This window comes from Thamnophis elegans, chromosome 9, assembly GCF_009769535.1.
Source record: "Thamnophis elegans isolate rThaEle1 chromosome 9, rThaEle1.pri, whole genome shotgun sequence".
Lineage (NCBI taxonomy): Eukaryota > Metazoa > Chordata > Lepidosauria > Squamata > Colubridae > Thamnophis > Thamnophis elegans.
Window position 1 is genome coordinate 32,126,793 of NC_045549.1, and position 25,229 is coordinate 32,152,021.

General features: G+C 37.5%; 1 protein-coding gene across 1 annotated transcript in view; it reads left to right on the top strand.

The window, feature by feature from the left end:
* RNF150 (ring finger protein 150) overlaps window positions 1-19,733 on the top strand; it is an 82,466-nt gene extending 62,733 nt beyond the window's left edge. The window contains exons 3-7 of the mRNA XM_032223555.1: window positions 3,914-3,985; window positions 4,282-4,364; window positions 5,019-5,115; window positions 6,411-6,621; window positions 16,485-19,733. Of these exons, the coding sequence (XP_032079446.1) occupies window positions 3,914-3,985; window positions 4,282-4,364; window positions 5,019-5,115; window positions 6,411-6,621; window positions 16,485-16,603 (582 nt within the window). The 3' untranslated portion in view covers window positions 16,604-19,733. The remainder of the gene's footprint in view (window positions 1-3,913; window positions 3,986-4,281; window positions 4,365-5,018; window positions 5,116-6,410; window positions 6,622-16,484) is intronic.
* The last annotated feature ends 5,496 nt before the right edge of the window (window positions 19,734-25,229 follow it).

The following is a 25,229-nucleotide window of genomic DNA, read 5'->3' on the forward strand; positions in this document are numbered from 1 at the left end:
TTATAATATTATAGAATTAATGTTAATGTAATGAATATTGTTATAAAAATTTATTATTTGTACCTGGACGACACACTGTTTAATTGAAGATGAAATTATTATATTAAAAAATTTTTAAAAAAGTTTTTAAAGAGTTGGTAAAATGATAATGTCTGGAAGTTCAGAATTATCACTCCTGTATTCTACAACTAACAGGACAGTGAATGGGATATTTTAAGACAGGTACCTCCAAAATATCCAAATATTACTAGGTTAACTGCTTCTACAGGTGTCCCTTTGCCTTTTAAAAAAATGATAGGTTTTTTAAATCATCCACTACATGGTTTTTGAAAGAATAACGTCAAAATCTTTATATACATATATGGATATGGGCGCGCGCGCACACACACACACACACACACAGAGGGAGGGAGTGAGGGAGAGAGAGAGAGAGAGAGAAAGAAAGAAAGAAAGAAAGAAAGAAAGAAAGAAAGAACTATTTGAAATATTATCTGGTGTATTGCTGTCTCTTTATTGAAACCTAAAATGTTGCTTTGAGACAAAAGAATTAGGAACAGATGAGTAAGCAATTATTCCAATTCCAGTTTTACATGACGAAATGTGGCATAAATTTCCCAAGTGAACAGGGAGGTAATAAAATGAGTTTTGCTATCCTCAATGTAAAAATAGATTGAAATAATACTCTTTTATCTTTTAAAATGAGCTCATTTGCAATACAGACAAGTCTTGTTTACTAATTGCCTTATTTAGCGACACCCTTCCCAACAATCTCTTTATGTAATTTTTCCTGCACCTGACCCAAAAGCTGTGATAGGTGGGAGATTTCAATATACACGTAATGATGACTGGTGTACAATAACACAAATTGTTTACTGTGGAGCACTCTGGTCCAGCTTGTTCCTCCACTAAGCAATTTATTTCTATTACCCAGTTTTCTATTTTGCTCAAAAGATGTTTTGCATAGATTTTAGCCACAATTCCAATAAGGCTCACTGGTCTATAATTTTTTGGATCACATTATCTTTCCTTTTATATATGGGAGTATAATTATGATTTCTCATCCGACTGGGATGCAACTTGTATTATTACAAAGGAGATGGTGTTCGACTTCTGGAAGAAGAGAGAGGAATCTGCCCCACTTTACATTGAGGAGGAGCTATGTGGAAAGAGTTTCCTCCTTTAAATTCCTGGGAGTCTATCTCAGAGAAGATCTCATCCGGAAAATCAACACAACCCAGGTGGCCAGAAAGGACCAACAGAGACTCCACTTCCTCAGGGTCTTGCAAAAAAACAAAGTGGAACAACAACTGATGACCTCCTTTTACCGGTCCACAATAGAAAGCATCCTCACTCATTGCATTACGCTGTGGTATGCCTGCTTGACAGCCGCGGATAAAAAGATATAACAGAGGGTGGTGAGCACAGCACAAAACATCATGGGCTGTCCCCTGATACCACTAGACGACATCACTAGGACTGGCTGCCTTAGAAGACTGAAGAAAATACTCATGGACGACTTACACCCTGGTCAGCACTTCTTTATTCTCCTGCCATTGGGAAGGAAATAGAGAAGCATAGGCAGCTGCACAAACAGGCTGAAGAACAGTTTTTATCCTTGGCTGTCAGACTTCTGAATGGAAAATAACTTTACAACAACATTGTACAATTGACTTGCGGGGCTGGCGTGACGTGAAATAGGTTCACATGGTGCAGTAGGATTGTGTGTTAGTAGGATTCACTGGCTTAGAGATTTTCTGTCTTTCACTGTGAGTTCAGTGGTGGGTTCTACCGGTTCTGACCAGTTCAGCCGAACCGGTAGTGGCATGCCGGCCTGGGTTGCCCGAACTGGCAGCAACCCGGACCTGCCACACCCACAAATCAGTTCCCCCGGTCGCCGCCATCATCGCCGCCATCTTGGTTTTCAGTTCTGGGCATGAGTGGAACAGTTTTAATTAGACTGTGCATGCAGTGTGCATCCAGCATGCGCATGTGCAGCGCTCCCATGAGCGAACCGGCAGTAGTGCCTGCCGGAACCCACCCCTATGTGAGTTGTCTTGGGTTGGGGGACGAAGGGAGACTCATCCAATCTCATCGTACACATGTTGTACTCTGACAATAAAGGTTTAAATTCAATTCACCTCTTGTGCGGGAGCTGCATTGGATGCCAATTTGCTTCTGAGTGTAATTCAATGTGCTGGTTGTCACCTTTAAAGCCCTTCATGGTTTGAGACCAGATTTTTTGAGGGACCATCTTTTGCCAGTCATATCCACCTGACCCACTAAAATGGGGAGGCAAGGAATGTTGTGGGTCCCAACCCCTAAGGAGGTACATCTGGCTCAGAAGATTAACCACCTCCATGGTAGCACTCTCCCTTTGAAATATCATGCCTGCAGAAATTTAACTGGTCCCCATTTTGACAATCTTTTGTAAGGCCATGAAGACTTGATTTTGCCAGTGAGCCTGGGGAACCCAGAGAGAGATGGAGCCTATCAAATGAATCATTTGTCTGTGTGTTGTTGCTATGTTTGTTTGTTTTCTATATTGTTTTTATTGTTTGTAAACTATCTAGAGTAGCTGGGAGCAAGAAGGAAGCCATATAAATTTCATAAATAAATATTTTTTTAAAAATTATACAATATAACAGCCCTCTTAACAATGGAGCCCACCAATCAATATGTTTCTTGAAGAGTTCTGGGGATAAAAATAATCTTATCTAGGTGCCTTATAAGAATCTAGAGAATGGCCAATAAATTTGATTTCTGACACTGACACTGGAGGCCAGGGAAGAAGGTTTTCAAAGGCTAGAGTATCAATAATTTTCTTAAATTGTGGGCACTAGTTAGATTAGTAAGTACTTTTGCATATAAATCCTCCCAAACTGAAGCTGGAATGAGAATATTGAACTGGAATTTACGTTTCTTCAATAAACTTGATACAATATTCCAGAAAAAAAATTGAATTTCTCCCTTCCAGATCTGACCATATTTTAGTTGTGTAGGAAACTTTTTGAGAGGCTGTCACTTTCTTGTAATGAAAACATATTTTAACAATTTAGCATGTTTTTTAACATTAGGGTGTCCGTGGACCTGGTGCATTTCTGCTCTCAACTTTCCGGTCTATAAATAGGCAGAATCAAACCAATTTGCACTTATTTGTTGTTGGTTTCTGGAAATTGATCGGTCAAGGATTTTCTCAGAGAGGCACAAATCAAGTGTAATGAGTCAAGATTTTATCTGGGATAAAGGAGAAAATTTTGTCCAAGTCTGGATATCTTTTGTATTCAGAAAGGCAGATGTTGCCTTACTTTTGCCTAATTGAGCTTTCTGTTCTGCCTTACTTCAAGATTAGCTAATAGCCTCTGTTCTGGAGGCATAGCTAATGTATATCAGATCTGCTTTGGAAATGGACTGTGATTACTTGATGATTGCTATCCCTCCTTAATGTGCATGCAGCAGCATGTTTGAGCTGGGAACCAAATGTTTTGCTAATGAAAGCTTGTATGATGCACTATAGCAGGGCTGTCAAACTGGCAGCCTGCAGGGTAGATGCATCACACACCACCCCAGCTCCATGAAGGGGGAATATGTCACAAAAGTCATGTGATGGCAACGTTATGTGGCGAGTTTGACACCCGTGCACTATAGAGTGTGAAAATCAATTACATACAAATGGCAAAAAAGCAAGTGGAGAAATGAAAAGAATGCTTTGAAAGAATGCTTACTAAGCTTCAATAACCAAAATTTCTGTTCATAATTTAATATTTTTAATCTGTGCCATGTTGTACAGCGTTTGTTCCCTATAAAAGTTCTTATTTTTACCTCTTATTTCAACTATTATTAATGCAAGGAGTAATCTGTATGAAGGTTTATCCCATAAGTATAAAATGGTTGTGTTTTTTCTTTTTCTTTTCAGCGTCGTCTTGGAGATGCTGCAAAGAAAGCAATTGGCAAACTCCAAGTCAGAACAATAAGGAAAGGAGACAAGGTAATTTAAAAAGTGCTTTCTCTTTAAAAATGACCACTTTGTTCAGAGACAATGCATGAGGACAAAATAATAATTAAAAAAATAAAACTGGAAGTTTTTTTTACTTGTAAGTACAAAATGGAGTGGGTAAAGACTGGTCAGAAGATTGGATAAATCTAAAGAAGGTTCATGCCACCATTCATTTGCACATCGATATTGGCCACATCAACAAGGATGCATCTCTCTGAGTTTCAGTCAATTTGCATTTTTGTTATTTAAAAATATTAATGAGTATTATTATTATTGGGTTATTTTAGGAAACTGAGTCTGATTTTGACAACTGTGCAGTGTGTATTGAGGGTTACAAACCAAATGATGTTGTCAGGATCTTGCCTTGCCGGTAAGTTATTATCATTATCCCAACAAATTTATTTTAATAAAGTAATTGATTTTAAGAAATAATCAAATCTTTTTCCAAGTTTCATTAGATTGCCTGATATAAAGGTTTGTATATTTATTGTTCTGTAATGTCATAACATTTGAGATGAGCATAAATTAATATTAATATTTGTTAATTTTTATGACAAATTTACCACTGGTGTCACAAATAAACTACAACGAACTGTTTCTTTATCATACTGGGACAAATGTTTTATTATCTATATCTAAGTTTGGAATTGTTGTTATGGATGGTGGATTTGTTCATTTATTTATGCAGTTTTTCACATACATCCAAAAGTGATGTCCGTATATATTTTTTAAAAGTTTCTATAATAATTATTTATAATATTTATAATAATAAAAAGTTATCTATCCACTTTTTTGTTTATTTTTATTCTAATACTGCTACATAATCAACTCCAAAATACTTCTGTTTTTCAACTCTGACTTCATTTTTAACTTTCTCTATTGATTAAAAGGTTTGCTAAACAAATATACTGTTAGTTAAGATTCTTTATATTGCCAAACAAATTATTTCAACTTAATGTTTGACAATTTCAACCTGTAGGAAAAAACCCCATTGAACTAAATATAATTTTCCTCCATTTCATAGGCATCTCTTTCACAAATCTTGTGTAGATCCCTGGCTCCTAGATCATCGTACCTGTCCTATGTGTAAAATGAACATACTAAAAGCTCTAGGGATTCCGGTAAGCATGCCACGTAATACAGTAAGTAAAACTGTATTTCTGCAAATATTTTGTATAATGAAAAGCAAGTCACATATACTAATTTATAAGCAAAAGCACGTAATATATTACAAAGCAGCATAAAAGACCCAAGTATTATATGGCCATTTTGTGTACTTACAAACTTAAATAGAGAAATTATTTAAAACTGGTACCATTTGCATTGGTATTGGTAAAACAACTGATGCATTGTTTTTAAACACAACAAATTCCTTAAATCTTGAGTTTTCTAAAGCAGCAAAGGTTCAGGAAAAAGGAGTTGTAGAAAAAAATATAGAATCCCTTCAGCTGTATTGAACTATAACTTTTCCCAATTCCCAAACAGATTGGACTTGGTTAGTTTTGTTCCAGAAAAAAAACTAGTTATGCGTTTTTTTGGGCAATCTTTCTCAGAGTAAAAAAAAACCTCACCCGATGGACTCACTTTCACTTCCTTCCGGAGCCGTCTCTGATTTCGTCAGCCTGGGGGCTGCCTGTTTGCCGCCAGCTTGAAGCGCTTCCCTTTGGTCAATCAGGGACTTTGCAGTGTCCCTGAGACCAGCAAGGCTTTGTCTTCCTGATCACTGTCTCTCCGGGACGGTTTAGGTCCTGCTGGACCGTCCAATGGCAAAAGTGTCAACGGCGGTCTCAGACTGTCGAGACCACACGTTGTGTTGTCGTGACTTTGGCTCAAAGTCCATTAGTTATGCATTTTAAGTGAGAAACACTGTTTTATTGTAGACTCTACTGGTATTAAAAAGTTAAAGATTGCATTTACTTGATTAAAAAGGCCTCTTTTATATGTGTTTCTCTCTTAATATTTTAACTGAATTGATCCTTTGAAGTAGAAGTACATGTAGTGTGTTATTGAGAAGAAATGGCCATCCAAAAAAAAAAGGAATGGCCATAGTAAGTATAAAATGGTTTGGATTCCAATTCATGTGAAAATGTTATTTACTGATAAATTGTGTTTTAATCCCAGGCAATTTTCCACAAAAATCTATCCTAGCAAATTTCTGATATGATCATTTATTTCCCACTATATACAAATTAATATAGTCTCCATCAACTTTTATTTTTGTTTAAAACAAAATGAAAATAAATAGCAATAGGTTTCCTGATAACATATGGAATATATTAAGATGGAATCACATATCAAATTGTAAGGAAGATTTTGAGATAGAGGGAAACCTTTTCAATTGATATTGCTTTTGAACGTTATCTTTTACAAAGTGTTTTCCCTATTCTATGATTCTCTTCTTTTTCATTTCTTTTAGCCTAACGCAGATTGTATGGATGACATCCCTCCGGATTTTGAAGCTTCTTTAGGAGGGCTTCCAACCAATCAGATTACAGGAGCTAGTGATATCACTGTGAATGAAAGCTCCATAGCAGTGGATACTCCTATCCGGACAGTTGGAGTATTACAAGTTATTCAGGATGCAGATCCTCTTCCGCAGGCTGGGGAAAGTAACAATACCACAAGCAGTAAGTCCCCATTGATCTCTTTGCTTTGAATAAAATGTTACAGATGCAATTCATAAAAGTATATAAAGTGGCTTTTCTGAAATACTTTCAGTTAGTTGATCCTCTGAATTCCACTTGGAAAACATTCAATAGAACTAGAATTTTCATAGGGGGTTTATAGTACAATTCTTTTTTTTTGTCTTGATATTAATTCAAAACCAAATCTCACTAGTGGCATGGAACCATAGGATCAACATGTTCAGCATATGATTGCTGATTGGCTGGGATCATGCTGTTATATTGAAAAATAATGTTTTGCAGGAAGACATGGGGATGTAAAGGTTATAAATTACTATATTATGAACCGAATACTGCTTTCCCCTCAAAATATTTTCACATACAGACAAAATTCAATAATACATTTTATTTATTTATTTATTTATTTATTTATTTATTTATTTATTTATTTATTTATTCATTCATTCATTCATTCATTCATTCATTCATTCATTCATTCATTCATTCATTTATTTATTTATTTATTTATTTATTGTCTTGTATGCCACCCACTCCCGGAGGACTCCGGGCGGCTCACAAAAGACAAGGGAAAGGGGGGAACAAGACAAAGACAACATATTAAAAACAAAACCAACATTCACAATTTCTATGGAGGTAGATGCTTCTCAGCACCCCCAGCCTGCTGGAACAGCCAGGACTTGGTGGCTTTGTGGAAGGCCGGGAGGGTAGTAAGGATCCGGATCTCAACAGGGAGCTCGTTCCAGAGGGCCGGAGCTGCAACAGAGAAGGCTCTCCCCCGGGGAGTCGCCAGCCGACATTGGCTGGCAGATGGAATCCGGAGGAGACCCAACCTGTGCGATCTAATTGGTCTGAGAGAGGTAATCGGCAGGAGGCGGTCTCTCAGGTACCCAGGTCCGATGCCATGTAGGGCTTTATAGGTAGCGACCAGCACCTTGAAGCGGATTCGGAGACTAATAGGTAGCCAGTGCAGCTCGTGGAGGATAGGTGTAACGTGGGTGTACCTTGGTGCACCTACAATCGCTCGTGCGGCTGCATTCTGGACTAATTGGAGTCTTCGAACACTCTTCAAGGGCAGCCCCATGTAGAGCGCATTATAATAATCCAGTCTTGAGGTCACGAGGGCGTGAGTGACTGTCTGAAGGGCCTCCCGATCCAGGTAGGGTCGCAATTGGTGCACCAGGCGAACCTGGGCAAAGGTCCCCCTGGTCACAGCCAACAGATGGTGTTCTAGAGTCAGCTGTGGGTCCAGGAGGACTCCCAAATTGCGAACCCTCTCTGAGGGGCGTATAATTTTGCCCCCCAGCCTGAGAGATGAAACAGTTGGACAATCATTTTCTGCATGGTATGAGATATAGGTCTAATATCTGATATAAGTCTGTCTTGATTTGAAAAAAAATACATGTTTAGTGAACTAGGTTTATACCTCCTTGAAGGGAAAACGGGTTTGTCCGACGTTTGAGGTGTAAGCCCTATGCTTTCTGACATTTAGTTTACGTTATTCTGGATAGATCTGGAAACCAGTTGCAGATGTCTGTGTTTGCAAATCTTTGCTGCTACCTCGAGTCCTCTTCTAATTTTATTGCTACAAATGCACTCTTCTATATGCTGTGAGGGAAAACAACTAAGCTGAAGCTTTCAGGCTACAATTTCAGCAATATTTGTGCTTCCAAGTTTTACTATTAAAAATGCAGTTCCAGCAACCACAACAGTTGTCCAAAGATTCCCATTCTCCCTTTATTTATTACAGTCTTTAACATTACAGTTCCCTATATGCCAGTTAGCCTCATATCATTCTGTTTCTTCAATGTATGATCTGGCCTTATCAAGATTAGTTTATACTGTTCTTGATTATCTGCTTTATCTTGCCAGATATCTTTTACAAGTAAATTTTGACTATATTCTTCTTTATCACTTATGAAATATTTTTAGAAATAGATTTCACTTTCATATATCAAGGCAGCAAGATATATCAACATCGTGACTAGAGTTGTGATATTGGTTAAACTTGGAACTTCCTGCAATAATTTGTAAAGCTTAAGAATTGTAACATGTTTTTATAAATACCCAATGGTCTTCTGCATCCCTGATCAAGGATAATCCAGTATCTTGCAATATAATGTATGTTGGAGAAAATAGAAATGTAAAGGGAATATTAATAACAAACACCAACTCTTTCTGTTGGTTCTTGGTTATGATTCAAGTCAGTGATGAAGGACACATTTTGACAGCAAGAGAACTTCACCAAGTTTAACTTGGTTTGCTTATTTATTTAAGGTAAGGTTGTAAAACGTGGATGTTTAATTAGAGCATCAGCATTGTAAGTCAAAAAGCAGGAAGAGTCAGAATAAGTGGTTGGAGGCAACTTAAAAACAAAATTGAATGTATTGAAATTCAGGTAAATATATATAGATAAAAGGATTATTTACTATTGTCCCTATCTTTCATATTCAAATATTATAATTTTATGGCTCCTATGTAAGAACTCTATTTAGACAGGCATTCACTATGCTAAGCCTGAACCACCGAAAAAGGAAATTTCAACAAAAAGTGCCTGACCAGTCAACTTAATATAGCACAACCAATACAAGCCTTAAAAAGGATAACACTGCCCTGTATCAAAAACATCCCAGAAACACCAATAGACTATTACAACCACATTGCGTCAGCATAGCACACAAGCCAACTAAAGCTCTCCAGAACATCCTAAGTAAACCAAAAGAAATAGAAGAAAAAACTAGAAGAAAAAAACGAGAGCCATCCACAACATACAGTATAAAGATTACAACAGCCCATGTAGGACAAACAGGCAGAAGACTAGCAGAATGCATCCATGAACATCAACTGGCAGTCAGAAGACATAATGACAACTCTTTAATCTCACAACATATAGATAGGCTTAATCATAGTTTCAACTGGGAAACTCTGACCATCCTACACCAAGCCAAGTTAAAAAATGCTGCAGAATTCCTGGAAGCCTGGCACTCTAACAAATAGGCCATCAATAGACATATTGGCATAAACAACATAGTGCAAAAAAGACAATCAACAAAGGAAAGAGGGAATAAAAAGACCCAAACATCTCTCCACCAGCAATCGACACCCAGATAAGTATAAATCAACACCAATGTTAACATCAGACCAAAAATCAAGAAGTTAATATCTTAATCAAGAGCTAGTACTTTTTCATAGCTACGAATGACCATTGTCTGAGGCAGTCATTAAAGGAGAAATACCTGCACCTAGTATCCAGTCATAAACATTTCCAGAATAATTTAAAGATCAATAAGAGATTGTGTTGATTCTTAGGCTTAAAATTAAAAACAAACATTAAAAATTAGCTATCTGGAACTTTTAACAGCTTTAATTCAGCTGAAATATCTTTCTCTTAAGTCTTCCTATGAATAGCTAGAATTTAAATAGCTGAAAAAGTGAGGAAGGCTAAATTTGCTGTGGCTCGACTTCCTCTATGTGACAGGATGATGCTGGGACTGCTAGATGAGCATCCAGAAAAGGCAAAGTCTGATGACTTTGCTAGCTTCTCAGGAGGACTGATTTTGAGTCCATTATGTGATCTACTGTTTTATGAAGGATTATGTTGTGCAACACTTTAGTTTTTTGCAATTAAGCTTTATTCTTTCCAAAGCTGCATATTAGAAATACTGGACTCTAGCTACAGTAAATTGTCAGGGTTCTGACGGATGTCCTAATTAAATCATGAGCCTCGAGCCAAGCTTCAAAAGAAATCCAGTTATTTATTAGGATCTTCATGTCGGCATGTTCCCAAGTGAAGCCAGCTCTGACCCCATGTAATTTATGGCCCCAATCATGATCCTGTTTCCCCCCATCCTCCCAGGGTGTGTCATCAATCACATTTGCCAATGGAGAAATTTTGGGGATTGTAGAGATCACTTCCCTCAGGCAGCTGTAAGTAACCCTGGGATACAGCCTTGAAAGAGATAAGTCTAGAATGTGCATCTGTCTTTTGCTGCTGTGGAGTTTCGTTGGTTTCCCATCCCCCCCCTTTCCTATGGCAACTTGAGAGCAGGCCAGGGATGCTTTGCGAGTTGACACAAATATTTTAGTTTTTAATTTCCTGGAGTTTGTTCCCTTTTTACAGTGCTTAGAGTTCAACACAAGTCATTGCCCTTCTAAAATATCAACCCAAGGGTTCATTCATTTTCAATTTCTGCTGATGTTGTCATGACATAATTTGGTTCCATCACAGTAACATCAGAAGTTATATAATTTCAAACTATAGGCCATGGATGTCAGATTCTTCCACACAATCCTTCCAATCTATAAGTTATAATAATAGGATTGTTCGATGGTAGTTAGTTCCCTCCAATGGAAGTCCAAATATATTGCTTTTGAAGGCACTTTACATAAAACTAAAAAGTCTTTAAAATATATTTTCAGTGGTTTCTAATGGTTGCAGAGATAATTTTCCTTTTCAAAGGAAAAAAAATCCAGTTGAAATCCCACTTTGGAATTTCTTATTCTTGCTTTCCAGTTGCTCATACGATTAATAACATTTCCATCTGGAAAAATAAATTCTTAGAGAAAGCCTATTTTTAGACTTTTATAGGAAAAGCTGAAGTAATAAATGCAGCCTTCAATTATTTGGCATCAAAAAATACAGCTTTAAAAAACTGTGCAATTTTTAAAAAAAATATGTATATAATGGGCCAAAATGCATTTTTAGGATCATTTCTCTGCAATCTTCTCATCTTGCTAATCTCCAGATGTGTTTAGGTATAACTTCCAAAATTCATAATAAGATGTTGGCTGAACATTTTGGGAGTTATAGACTTAACATCTGGAGAATGCTGAATTGGAGAAAAATGGGTGCATACGTATATCTTTCCTCTATGTTTTTTATTAAAATAACATTAACAAAGGGTAGTGTTGTTGCAACTCTTTATGATGTACTCCTAAGTATGCTTACTCAGAAGGAAATGCCCCTGAGTATAATATAATTGCTTAGGTATAAGTGTACTTTGTGGGGTGGGCTGCACTTACCTTCACCACCGGTTCACTGGTTGTGAGTGTGCATGCACAAATGTGCATGCTTCGCTCACAAGCACCTATTTGGGGCTGAAACGGAGCTTCAACTCAGGCAGCTCCAGTGAGTACAGCAGGCACGGTGCAGCGTGGCACAGCACAGAACTCAGCTGGGCAGCGTAGGCGGGGGAAATGAACCAGAAAGTTAATTATAAATGGAAAAAATAGCATAGGGGCGGGTGGGCAGGCCTAGCCAGTGATCACAGTTACTGATTCGCCCGAACCGATCCAATCAGGCAGCAGCCCACCCCTGGTGTACTTCCTATGGGAGATACACTGGGGACTAGACTTTCTTAGGACAAAAATGTTGATTTCATAACTAATAAACTGTCAGTAGCACTACACAAAGCAAGATGTTCATTAAACTGAAAAGAATCATCTTGTTTAAACTTTACAGTCTTTAAGAAAAGACGGTATGCTTATGTTGCAGAGGGTGTTCTATGATTTAATTGACTATGTTTCACAGTGCAATATAGAGTAGATAGCCATTGGTAACGTCTGGGTAGCTTCTGACTTCAAATTAGCTAAAGGAGAAATGGATGGTGTCATTGGTCCCAACAATATCCCAGGTAAATAACAAATAAATAATAATTTACCACCCCTCTTTTTTAGTGATTTTTTAAAAAGCAGATAGTTTTTCCCTCTCCTAATAAAGCTCATAGCACTTCAGAATATAAGGATAATTTAAATGGTGATTTGGTGCCCTTTCAAATACACATTAGAAACATTGTTCTGAAATCTTTTATGTAGAGGCTTTTTGTTGCACAGAAATCTATATAAATACTCAAGGTTACAAAATGTTAAATTTGGCTCAGCTATAGTGTAATGTTAGCAATAGCTGCATTTGCTGGTTTGGCATGCAGCTCATACCAAGGTGTTCAGTTGTGCATACGTGATATAAGCTATTGCCAATTTACATGTCATTGCATTACCATTTCCTTTTGCTAGCTGTCAGCTGTAGTGGCAGCGCACCATAAATCACATCAGATTTCATTATACATTTATTTAAATCAGATCGATTTTATTATAAATGTACCCAAATCTTATACAGAATAGAAATGCAAAGTGATAACCCAAAACTTTCATCCTTTTGCCTCCAGTATTCTATGTATATCATGTTTCTGTGTTTAAGGACCTTATAGTATTTGATGAATTTTTATCGCCTTCATCAAAATATATTAGCTTGATGTACTTTCTTGATGCCCCAACCTTTTGGGCACCAGGGATTGGTTCCGTGGAGACAGGTTTTGCCACAGACCGGAGGGGGCATGGTTTCACATGCTGCCTGCATCCATGGATGGGGCTTCACTTGTTTCTGTGGCCCAGTTTCTAGCACGCCACGGACCAGTGCTGGTCCATGGAGGAGAGATTGGGAACCCCTGTTCTAAGGTACATAAAATCACCACAATTCCTATTAAATTCTACTAAATTAATAGAATAATCTCATGCATACAGAAATGGAGGGAAAAAATAGAGAATATCCTATGTTCAGGGGAGACTCCAAGAAGAGAAAAGATGGAAAAATATCTAAACAAAAACATAAAAGGAGGAAACATTATAACAATAGTATAGTGGAATAAAATGTTGATAAGCCTGAGAGAAGGGAAGAACTGACAATCAAATTGAAGAAGAAATAGTATAACGTGATATTGGAAAACAGGAGAAAAATTTATAGATGTAACATGGAGTAGAATGATTAGGGGGAAAATAAAAATCATGAAACATGAAACAGAGTGACTAGAATAAAAGACAGAAGAGCTGTGCTGGAAACAACCATTACATAATATTGATTTGTGGAAGGGGAAGGGAAAGATGAATAATGAAACTAAGTGGGTAGAACACCGAATATGAAAATTCCATATTGTGGCCTTTTGTTCAAGGCCCACTTGTATATTCAGGATATGTGCATAAAAATTCAAATAATTACCTTCTGGTGAATTGTTGCATTTACATATTGACATTATGCATCTGGCATTCTGTTTTTCACTGTTTCAGTAACTATGATCCAACATGGGTACACACTGGTTAGCATGTGGGTGTGCATTACGAAGACGGAGTTGTAGTTCTTGAAAATAGCATGAAGAACTATGAGCATAAATTAGTTTTGTCCTGAATATAATTGCTCCCAAGAGAAGCTTTTGTGGATTTTAAAATGAATTTTTGTTGCTGAATATTGACAGTTGATAATTTTAGATGTAAAAAATTACATCTTTGCAATGGAAGTTCTAAAAAAAGAAATTATTAAAGGAAATTCTTTTGTTTTGAAACATATTTTATACTACTAATTTTATGTCCATTTCCAATGTAGATAGAATATAGAACCTGAGTCAACATAATGCTGCTCCCTAACCATCTATATAAAAAGTGTAACCAAGTTTATCTATCAAGACTTCCTTGCTTGGCAAGGAGCCTCATTGACTCGTCTTGTTCTTAATTCCACTCTACTCAGAGTCTTGGGTTTCACGCCCCATCTTCTCACTACTCCAGCTGTTCTGATGATACCTGTGTTTGATCAGCTTTAAGTGATTCCTGGCTAGATAGTTTCTGAAGCTTACATTCCACAGGTTCAACTAGAGCAGCTTTGCCAGAGTTTGAATTCTGAGCCACGACATAAGGTGATTGTGTTTTAGCCTGTTTGGATGGGATAGCAAGCCCCCTGAAAGAGCAAGTACTGTCATTGGATTTGCAAATGGTGGTTGTGGCAAAGACTTTAATTATATAATTACTGGTTCCAGCTGTAGCCAATTATAAGCTTAATAATTAATTTTACAACAGTGAATTTTATAGCTAGTGATTTACTTGTCATTATTTTCACCACTTGTAATTTCCAGATTTTTCAAAGCCAACTTCATGTAAGCTACATTGCTGGTAACATTCTATCCTGATTATTGCAAAATAGCCTGTATGAGGTTGCCCTTGAAAAATGTCTAGAAATGGTGCAAATAATGGCAAGTAAACTAAGATGTGCAACAAACAGGAAATATATGAAGTTTGTACTGAAATATCTACATTGGTTGCTCATTAGTCATAATTACAGTTGTTGGTATTCATCATAAATGCCCTAAACCAAGGGTGTCAAACTTGCGGCATCATCTTGTTGTTCCGTGAGATATTGCTACTTTTTTCCTCTTTGCTAAACCGGAGGTGGGTGTGGCCATCTGGCCTGTGGGCGGCAAGTTTGACACCCCTTCCCTAAACCATACTTTTCAAGCATATTCTGCAAAGCACAATTGTTCCCCAAAGATTAATAGGTATTTGACAAATACCTATTTTCTCTCCCATGATGGAAGAGAAAATGTTTTGGGAGTTTTGAACTAAGTGGTTTCATTACCCATTGAATGGAGATGTCAGCATATTTCTTCTCAGACATCACATCAAATCAATTAGGGGGGGAGAAAACATTACATTGGGATAAAGTTTCATAGAGGAACTGAGCTTTTATGTGAAAAGGCATTGAAGTGCCTCTTAACTTTTCTATCATTAATTTTGTGAAAGTGAATTTTTACACTCGCTTAAAAAAAAACCCTCAAATACCAGAAAAATTATCTACATCTATTTTAAAAATTGAGACAGTATTATACTAACATTATGATAATATTAGACATCAATCATCTTTATTAATTTACTGCAGATTATGTCCCAATTTATCTCTCACAGCCAATACTAGGAGACATTGATTAATTGGAGAAATCAGGAACGCCCAACCTAAAGATTCAGAAGTACATGTGTTCCCTCAAGATTTCCAGTCACCTCCTCTTGCCACCAAATTATAACTGTCAGTATGAGAAATTGAATATGCAGGAAATAATCCTAATATTGTTTTGTCCTGAATCTATATACTTTTGGAAACATAGACTCCATGATGCCACTCAAATGCAAGAGCTGACCTTGTAAAACTATTGTAGACTTATGCTTTGACAGGTTTTCCTATTTTAATCAGAATAAAGCTGAAAGGAACCTTGTTCAAGCAGGAGACCCTGGCCCAGAGGTGGTTTTCTATCGGTTCAGAACGGTTCGACTGAACTGGTAGTGGTTTGGCGGCCTGGGTCACTGGAACTGGGAGCGACCCAGGCCTGCCACGTCCCCGAACCAGTTCTCCTACAGGGCCACCAACTTGATTTTCGGTTCTGTACAGGTGCATAACAATTGTAATTGCACAAATTTAACCTTTTTCCTTTTTTTAACATTTTGCGCATGCACAGACCTATTTTTGTGCAAATGCACATGCGTGCATAGCACATTTTTGCACACACTGAACTGGCAGTAATGCTGGGAGAAACCCATGCCTGCCCTGGCCTATACCATTTCAGATAAGTGACTGTCTTCTTAAAAACCTTCAGTGATGAAGTGTCCACAATTTCTGAAGGCAAGCTGTTCCACTGGTTAATTGTTCTCACTGTTAGGCAGTTTCTCCTTAATTCCAGGTTGCTTTTCTGCTTGATTAGTTTCCATCCATTGTTTCTTGTCCTGCCCTCTGGTGCTTTGGAAAATAAATTGGCCACCTCCTCTTTGTGGCAGCATCTCAAATACTGGAATACTGCTATCAGCCACCACCACCCCCAGTTCTGCTTTTCTGTAGACTAGCTGAATCCAAATCCTGCAACCGTTCTTCATATGTTTCCATCTCCAGGCCTTTAATCATCTTAGTCACTCTTCTTTGCACTTTTTCCAAAGTCTCAACATCTTTTTTTGTAATGTGGTGACCAAATTTAAAACCTAGCTAACAAGAACAAAATAGAAGTGTGAAGATAAAGACTGGCTCTAATCTTTCTTTCTTCTTTCAGGTGAGCAAGAACCAGCAGTAAGTAGTGATTCAGATATTTCATTGATTATGGCAATGGAGGTTGGACTCTCTGATGTGGAGCTTTCCACTGATCAAGACTGCGAGGAGGTGAAATCCTGAAAAAAAAAAGAGGAAACTATTGAAACATCCTTCTACTAAACGAACAGTAGCAGGAAGAAGAAATCAGTTGTGGTACACACAATTATCCATATACATATGTGCACATATGTAAGATTTGGGTCAGTTGTATATACATGAATACCCATATACAAACGTGCACATCTGTAACCACAAAGGCATCCGGAACATTATGCGAACTCCAGTTAATTCCATTCTGGGATGGTCATGAAAAGCAATAGTTACAGATATGTCTGCCTGGATGCAGTTTCATTATCTATTACATTTGTTCATTTCATTGAAAATGGAAGTTGAAAATGTATTGTTCCAATCCATGTGCCAGAAGAATTATGCACTTGCTTGGTGGCTTAGAACCATATAATTGAAATGAAGTCCCCTCCCCCCCCACCTTTGTTTTTTGGGTTTTTAAGAAAGAAAAGGATACCATAAGAGGATTATAGCTGACATTGATGGACATTATTTTTCTTTCTTCTCAATAACCCAAGCTTATTCAAGTATTCAGTTCAGAGATCTGATCATTATGGTGGGTCACCAAAATGTATGAATGTCAGGCATTTTCTACATGAAGAAAGCATGGCTTCAGAAAGAAATGGTGCTTCCAACTTTGACTTGATTTGAAGACTCTTTTTATTAAGATATTATCGGCCCTTGGAGATCTGTGCTTCCAGGGTCTTCCAGACAAGAGAACAGAGACTGGTTTGATTGAGGTTGGCAAATTGCTATTTAATCCTGCTGGGTTCCACTCTGAGCTTTAGGACATTGATGGATAATTTCTGAGTGACAGAAGAAGCGTGAAGACAACAATCATGATGAAATTAAAGATCAACCAATATATGTGGCCCTTTGTACCACTATATACTTTTCATGCCTTAATGGCTTTCACAGTGATTGGTTTTATATTAGCTTTATTTTAAAAAAAAGCTTTCCCAAGAACTTTCTGACCTATGAATGAATGGAATGTATTGATATTATTTGCAGTTAGATGGAAAGAAAATAAAAATGTTGTAGGAAGGCAGCAGGGGTATGGTAGTTTAGGGTAGGTACCAATGGACTGTGATTGTTTATCATACAAGGTATACCTTGAAAATCACTTTATCCTCTCAAAAACATTATGAGTTACTCTTTATTTTACAAGTGACCATTTTCCAAGTTCCCAAGGAACATTTCAATGATTGTGGTAAAGGATATTCAGACACAGCCTCATCTTTATTTTACATTTTAACATGGTTGGATAAATAACCAATAATCCAATTCAGGGAATCCTTTCATTCCTAGAAAAGAGTAAAATTGTACTAAGAATGAACTGCTTTCCCAAATACCCCTTAATCAAATTGATTGTACCATATTTAAGTTCACCTTAAAATTATTCAGAAAGTCTCAGGCATTTTTATTATGATGTGTGAAAATATGCTACAAACACCTTTTAATGTTGTTTTATGCTCCTGATGTAGAGTATGTAGGCTAAACCTAGATAACTTTAGAAGTAAGTCAAAACGTGATTATTTGTAATCTTATTTCTGAATCATAATTCAAAACTGAAACATTCAAAACCAAATTCACTAAGAGTTGTGTGTTTTGCCCTAACTAATTTATGTTGAAAATAAGTGCCATTAGCTGCTGGAATTTTAAGTGATTTTGTTTTATGCTATCGCTTAATGGGGTGTGCTATTTATGCAGAAGAGCAATTTGTATTTTAATCAAAGTACTTAAGAAGGACTTTTCATCTTATTTTTTGTCACAAAAGTTAAGCTAATACTTCTGACAATAAAAATAGTAATTTCAACCACAGTAGATAAACAGAGGTAACAGAGTCACTTGCACTTATAAACTGAATAGACATAGACTGTTTTTTCTTTCTGTAGTAGAATAGTACTATAACAATTCATCCATAGGTGAGCAAAAAGTAGATCTAGATCTACTTAACAGATCCTGAGTAACTGGCTATACATCAGTAACTACTCCTAATACCTGTATAATGACATTAGCTACAAAAGGCCCTCCCCACCTTAAATTGCCATTTGATCAAAGTATTGTTTCTTTATCAAAAGACACTGCATTGCAACCTGATCCAATAGTTGAGCTTTTAGCCCCATATGTTTCCAAATCTCAATGTCTGACTTCTGTATCAGCCTCCAGCTGGTGAATCTAAAGGCAGAAATAATGGCAGTAATAAATCCTTGAAAACAGAGATTTCCTAACTTCCAAAGTTAGCCCATGTACTGTCTTGTTACTCTTCTTATATTCTGCCCCCCCCCCCTCTGCTGTTAATTTTCCTAATTTGCTACTCTGTGAGGAAACTGAACCCTGGAAATAATGGGCAAGCTTTGTATTCAGCACAATTTATCATGTTGCACAAAAATTGGAAACCTTTTAGTGCAAATGTCATCATTAATGCCATTTCTTCCTATCCCATAACACCTTTGGATTCCAGCATATTTTGCAAAATGCCACCTGCGACAGGCTAAGGACTGGCATTGAATCCAAAAGTGGAAAAGATTGAAGATATCATCTGCTTCCATCTTTCTTTGTTTGGGATGGGGATGAAAACATCTTATGAAATCTAATTTTGGTGCTGTGAATAGTGCAAGTAGAAAGTGAGTCTACCTGGGAAAGACAGTTATTTACATTATGTCGAGGTTTGTTGTTGCATCTGATTTATTATAAGCACTGAAACTGCAATTTTGAAAGCAGCTTGCTCTTTTCAAGATCATTACCTTTAACAAAAGACCACTGAGAAAGATCAGTCTGCCCCATCTCCATGAAGCTTAATGAGGAATCTCCCCCAAATGGATGCAGTTATGTCTGATTCTGAAATAACAAAGGAACTAGAAATATTAGTATTCTCTTTATTCCTATTTGATTCAAACTGGGGGAAATTAAACCCTCCTCTACTAATACAAAAAGAATCTTGGCGAGTATAACTTGTGCTGCCACATATTGCTAACTGTGCCTGTGAAAACTTACCTGTCAGATTATAAGTATGTGGTTGTTTTAATATTGGAAGAGGCTACTCAGTGTTCCAGTATATTATTGTCTAAAAATATAAGGTATCCCTGTCTTCATTTCATTTCATTTCTATGACATGTGAGATACAGGGGTGGGTTGCCGCCGGTGTTGCTGCCAGTTTGCTTCATGCAAGCACCAGATGCATGCTGTGCACATGTGTGCAGTTGAATGTAAATTGTTCTGTGCATGCGCAGAACATGAAAAAATGATTAAAAACCAAGCCGGAAACAGCAGCAGCAATCGGGGAACCCATTCGGGGATGTGGCCAGCCTGTCATCCCTACCAGTTCGGTGACCCAATTCGCCCGAACTGGGGTGAACGGTAGCAACCCACCTCTGGTGAGATATTGTATTAATTAGCGGTAGTCAGGGGCAAAAGATTTCTTTACTAGCTGCTATTTCTTTACTACACGGCCATGTCCAGCTTTATGTTAACTACAGTGTTGCAGTAAGATGCAGTAAATATGCCTATTTTGCTGTTCTTGGTTGTTGACATGTTAAACCATGTTGTCCATCTGCATGCAGCCTCTCTGGAAAGTTGGGCTATGATCATCAGAAGTAATATTAGTTTGTAAACTGTCCCTAGGCCTGCCTATATTTCTGCTGTTTCACTCCAACCATTTCCATGTTATTTGAGGGTAAACAACACTAATGGCATATTATGTTAAGCAGTAAAAGCCATTATGGCCCATATACTGATGGTAGGTAGGTGGTCAACAAGTAGCATGAGTGATTTTGCATTGATCGTTTTTCTTTTCCAAAGTACAAAAAAGTGGCAAGTATGTAATACTCTAAGGAAGCCAATTTGGTGCAGTGTTTTAAGGCATCAGCTTAGAAACCAAGAGACCATGAGTTCTAGTTCCATCTTAAGGGCAAAAACCATTGAGTGATCTTGGGTTAGTCAGTTTCTCTCAATCCTGAGAAGTAGGTAATGGCAAAGCACCTCTGAAAATCTTTGCTAGGAAAACTGCAGGGGCTTATCCATGCAGGGTCCAAGAATGAATGGAAGAAAATATATGTAATTAGGAACTATTGATATTGTCCTCTACTCTAGGAAGATGTCTTCTCTCTGTGTCATTAATTTAGACTAACAGTATTCAACTAAGGACATTCCTTATCATCTGGAACTTCTTTTTTTGGACTAAAGAAATCAGTAATTAAATCTTGCTGGTTTTTATTTTTTAGCTGTCCAAGAATGTGCTTAGTGCCAATGAACTAAAGATACTGAGTGTTTTTGGATTTATTACTAATTTTCCAATTTACTGAAGACATCCTACCTAATAATTGATATTAAAAGCAATAGAATAATCCAGAAAATCAGTTTAACATTCTTTTTTAAATACAACAGCTTTCAAGCATACACACATGTTAAGGATCTGATAAAATTGCAAAAATAGACCACTGAGTAACAGTCTTCAGTCTGATATAATTTTCTGCTTAGAATCAGTTTAGAGTTCTGGCAAGATAACCTGCCCCGCCCAACTGAATAGGGAAGTGTAGGGAGAAGGTGAAAGGATATTTGAAGCTAATGGCTTTTTGCTCTGAAATGTCTAATGCCTACAGATTGCTTAAACCCCACCAACTGTTGAACAGAATGCAACGTAATGGGACCCCTAAAGTTCTTGGGGGCTGGCTTTCTACTTCCAAATAATCACTTCTGCCACCAAAAGCTTTGAGAAGAGAAATCGGTTTCGGTTTCGGTTTCATTTTATTTATATGCCGCCCTTTTCCCTGCGGGACTCAGGGCGGCACACAAACCCAAGGAGGGAAAGAGAAACACAAAAACTACAAATACAAGGCATTTAAAAACAACCAACAGCCACACGAATCGAGAGTGGGAGGGAACTCATCAACCCCAGGCCTACCAACACAGCCAGGTTTTAACGGCTTTTTGGAAGGCCTGGAGAGAGGTGAGGGTCCGAATCTCTGTGGGGAGTTCGTTCCAAAGGGCCAGAGCTGCCACAGAGAAGGCCCTCCCCCGGGTAGTAGCCAGATGAATTGGCTGGTAGACGGAACCCGGAGGAGGCCTACCCTGTGTGATCTAATGGGTCTTTGGGAGGTAATTGGCAGCAGGCGGTCTCTCAAGTACCCAGGTCATTATACTGTAGTGAAATGAGCTAAATGTGGGCTGTGTGTTGATGGGCAACCATGGGATAACAGTAGTAACATGTTGGAAAGCAGAACTGCAAGTATTCTGAATGACCATGCTGTCCTCAAGTGGCACTATAACATTAAAGTAAGGCCCGCCCATCATGAGCTCTCCAGCATTCAGCTATTGCACAGGAAATGCAGGAGAGGAAACTTATTTGTAGAAGGCAAAGTCTTTTGCTAATTGTGTTGCTATATATAACTGGTTTTGTGAGAATGTATGCAATGTCACATTGGATTATTTATTTAATCAAATTTAATAATGCAGAACAGTGTTTGCTGATGCTCAATTCTAATAACTTCACTAGTATTAAGAACAGACTTTCTCGAGCTTGTATGAGCTTCCAATAGTATTTATAAAACTTTTCTCTGTTCTTGCTTACCCGTGTAGGGAGAATACTTCCATTTTACGTTTGCACAGTACACAGTCTGTGAAAAACCGAGATATTATTTTTCAGTAGTTCTTTGAGAAATCATGCCCCACTAAATGCTTCTAGCATGCTATCGATACAAACTGCGTCATGATCATTAGAGGCAGTGTTGCTGCCAGTTTTTCACCTCGAGTGTATTTTTGCCAAGAAGTCTATGAAGCAGGCACAAAGCAATGCCTTTTCCAGTATCTGCTTGAACGTAATATGGATTACAGAGAGCTGGAAGAGAAATCATGCTTCTAAATGTGCTTCCATTGGCAACCGGATGAATCAATAATAAGGGAAAACACAGTTCAGAGGATAGAATATGTACAGACACGTAGAAACACCAGATATTGCTGGTAGTTATATAAAGACCCTCTCTATTTTACTGACAGAGATGTAGTTCCATATCCACTGAAATGTTCCTCAAGTATTCAAACGGTATACAGGATTTTTGAGAAAGCTTTAGTACATTTTGTTTGTTTAAAATAATGTGTGTTCTAAGCAGTGCATAGAATACTAGCAAACAGCAAAAAAGATTGAGCTGTAACAAACTTCATTTTCTTTTCTTTTTCACTGAAGCAATTGATCCATAATAATAATAACAATAAATATAAGATACGGATTTTAGTATGCATAGCAGATCATGTTTGCTAACAGCTGCATAGCAGAGGAATGCCCTCTGCTGTAAAAATCCCAGTTTTTAGAACTTCTCTCTTAATATATTTATTGCTTTAGTAGTTGGAAATTTATCTCACCAGTAAAAATGCTGAATCATCCACAAGTGGGGTTGAGGGGAAAGAGAGTGATGTCCATTATTATTTTAAAAAGATGAAAAGGAAGTTGTATTTAACATACTAAAAGGCTCCCCCCAAAATCTTAATATTTATAGCATATCATCCTCAGCAAACAATGTTTTGGAGTGTCTCTTACAAGAATGTATGTGTAGAAGATTACAAAAAAGAAAAAGAAATTGAACATTTTTCTTCCTGTTTGCTTCTTTTGTATTTTGTTTGTTTGTTTTGAAGGCATCAAATGTTACCCATTTCTTTTGCTGCAATGGTTTACTGATATGAGATATCAAAATGTTTTTTACATGTACATAGTATTATTTCTTCTTCCCTTTTCCATGGCTAAACCACCTGATGAAGGTATTTACCATTTTATAAATAGAATAAAATGTAAAGCAGGAATTAATTTGGTGGGTGGGAAGGGCTGTTATTTTTATAGTAAGATGTTCCTTGTACTTATTAGCATTTTAAAATAATTTTGTACTTGTCAAACTGTACATTCCATCCATCTCTCAAAAATATTTTTTATTTAAAGTACTTTATAAACACACAAAAAACATTTGATAAAGAGTTTCATCAATAAAAACAAAAATATTTGGATTACAGTAATAACTCTAAAGTTCTCTCCTGCTGTGTCATATGGACTACATGCTATACCAGCAAATGCCAATAAAAAAAACTAGAAAAATTCCTTTTAAATAGTGGTAACTAAATTATTTCTAATTGCATTTTTTTTTTGCAATTTCTGTTTTTCAACAAGAAATTTGCCTCTAACTGCTGGATTTGGAATATTTCCCAATTTATATCTGAATGAGGAGCCTGCTTTGACAGCACTCATGCTGAGTTTTATTCAGGTTTGCTCTTCAGAATTTTGCTCAGGAAAACCTTTGTTTTTCTGTTTAAAGCTGGAGTCAGCTCTGTCTATGCTGATTGCCTAGCATTCTGTAAAGCCATAAGGCCATTTCCTCTTTCACTCATCTAACAGTTGTAGAATTAATTCATTGTTTAAAAATTTATAACTGTGCTCTGAAACCAGTTTAAAAATAGAGAATGGAGATTACACACACACACACACACACACACACACACACAAAGACACACACACGAATATGACACTGTAAACCAGAACTCTTCAGAATTTTGGCTTATTAGCAAACAAGCATATTTACTATTACAAATTATGGAAGAAAACAAACTGCAAATTAAAAAGAAGCCATGGTTTGGATTTGAGCTTTTTCTCTGCCTTGTTTCAGAGGATAAAACAGAACCTCCAATTTGAATTACATCAAACCTGCTGATATCTTAAGAGTATCTGCCTAGAGCAGGGGTGTCAAACTCGCGACGACATGTTGTCACATGACGTATCACAACTTTTTCCCCTTAGCTAAACCAGAGGTGGGCGTGGTTGGCACGTGACACATCCAGCCCATGGGCTGCGAGTTTGACACCCCTGACCTAGACGAAGAGCCATCAGAATGACCAGGGTCAGTGCTTATCCTGACCAGTTTCTTGATCAGTAGCAAACCAATATTCTGAAGAAGTCAGGGATGGCTAAAATAATCAGTAGAAAGAGCACTGTAATCTGTCCTTGACATTCCAAACACTTGGGGCAGGCTGGCCTTTCAGTCATGCTAATATTGTGAAATGCTGTGTAAACAAAAAACCAAAGGCCATGATGGCGAACCTATGGCATGCATGCCACAGGTGGCATGCAGCGCCCTGTCTGTCGACACGTGAGCTGTTGTCCTAGTTCAGTTCCACCATACATGCATGTGTGCCTCCCACCAGCTAGCTGGTAGTTGGGTCTCTGCTGCACATGTGTGCAGTGCAAGCGATGTGTGTGCCCGTGCATGCTTGGGGAGCAGAGAGGATGGGGGGACCACGTGCATATTGTATTTTGGGGGTTTGGGCGTGCGCGCTTTGAGCACTCAGTCCAGAAAAGGTTAGCCATCACTGACCTAAGGTAATGAAATTGTTAGAACAGATTGCTTGTTTTGGGGGAGTTGTTTTTGTTTTCATGTGCTTTGTTTTTGTTGAGTAAGTCTCCTCTAAAAACATACTAATCTTTTAAGTTTTAACTATTCTGTGTTTTTTTCCCCTTCCTGGTTTGACAGAGGAAAACAATCTAGCACAGTAACGTACAGCCTATTCTTCAACTTGATTAGCAAAATAGAGAAGATGGAAATCATCACGATCGCCCATTTAAATTTGCATAGGCAAAAGCTTTCTTTATAAACCAATCTTTTTTTTT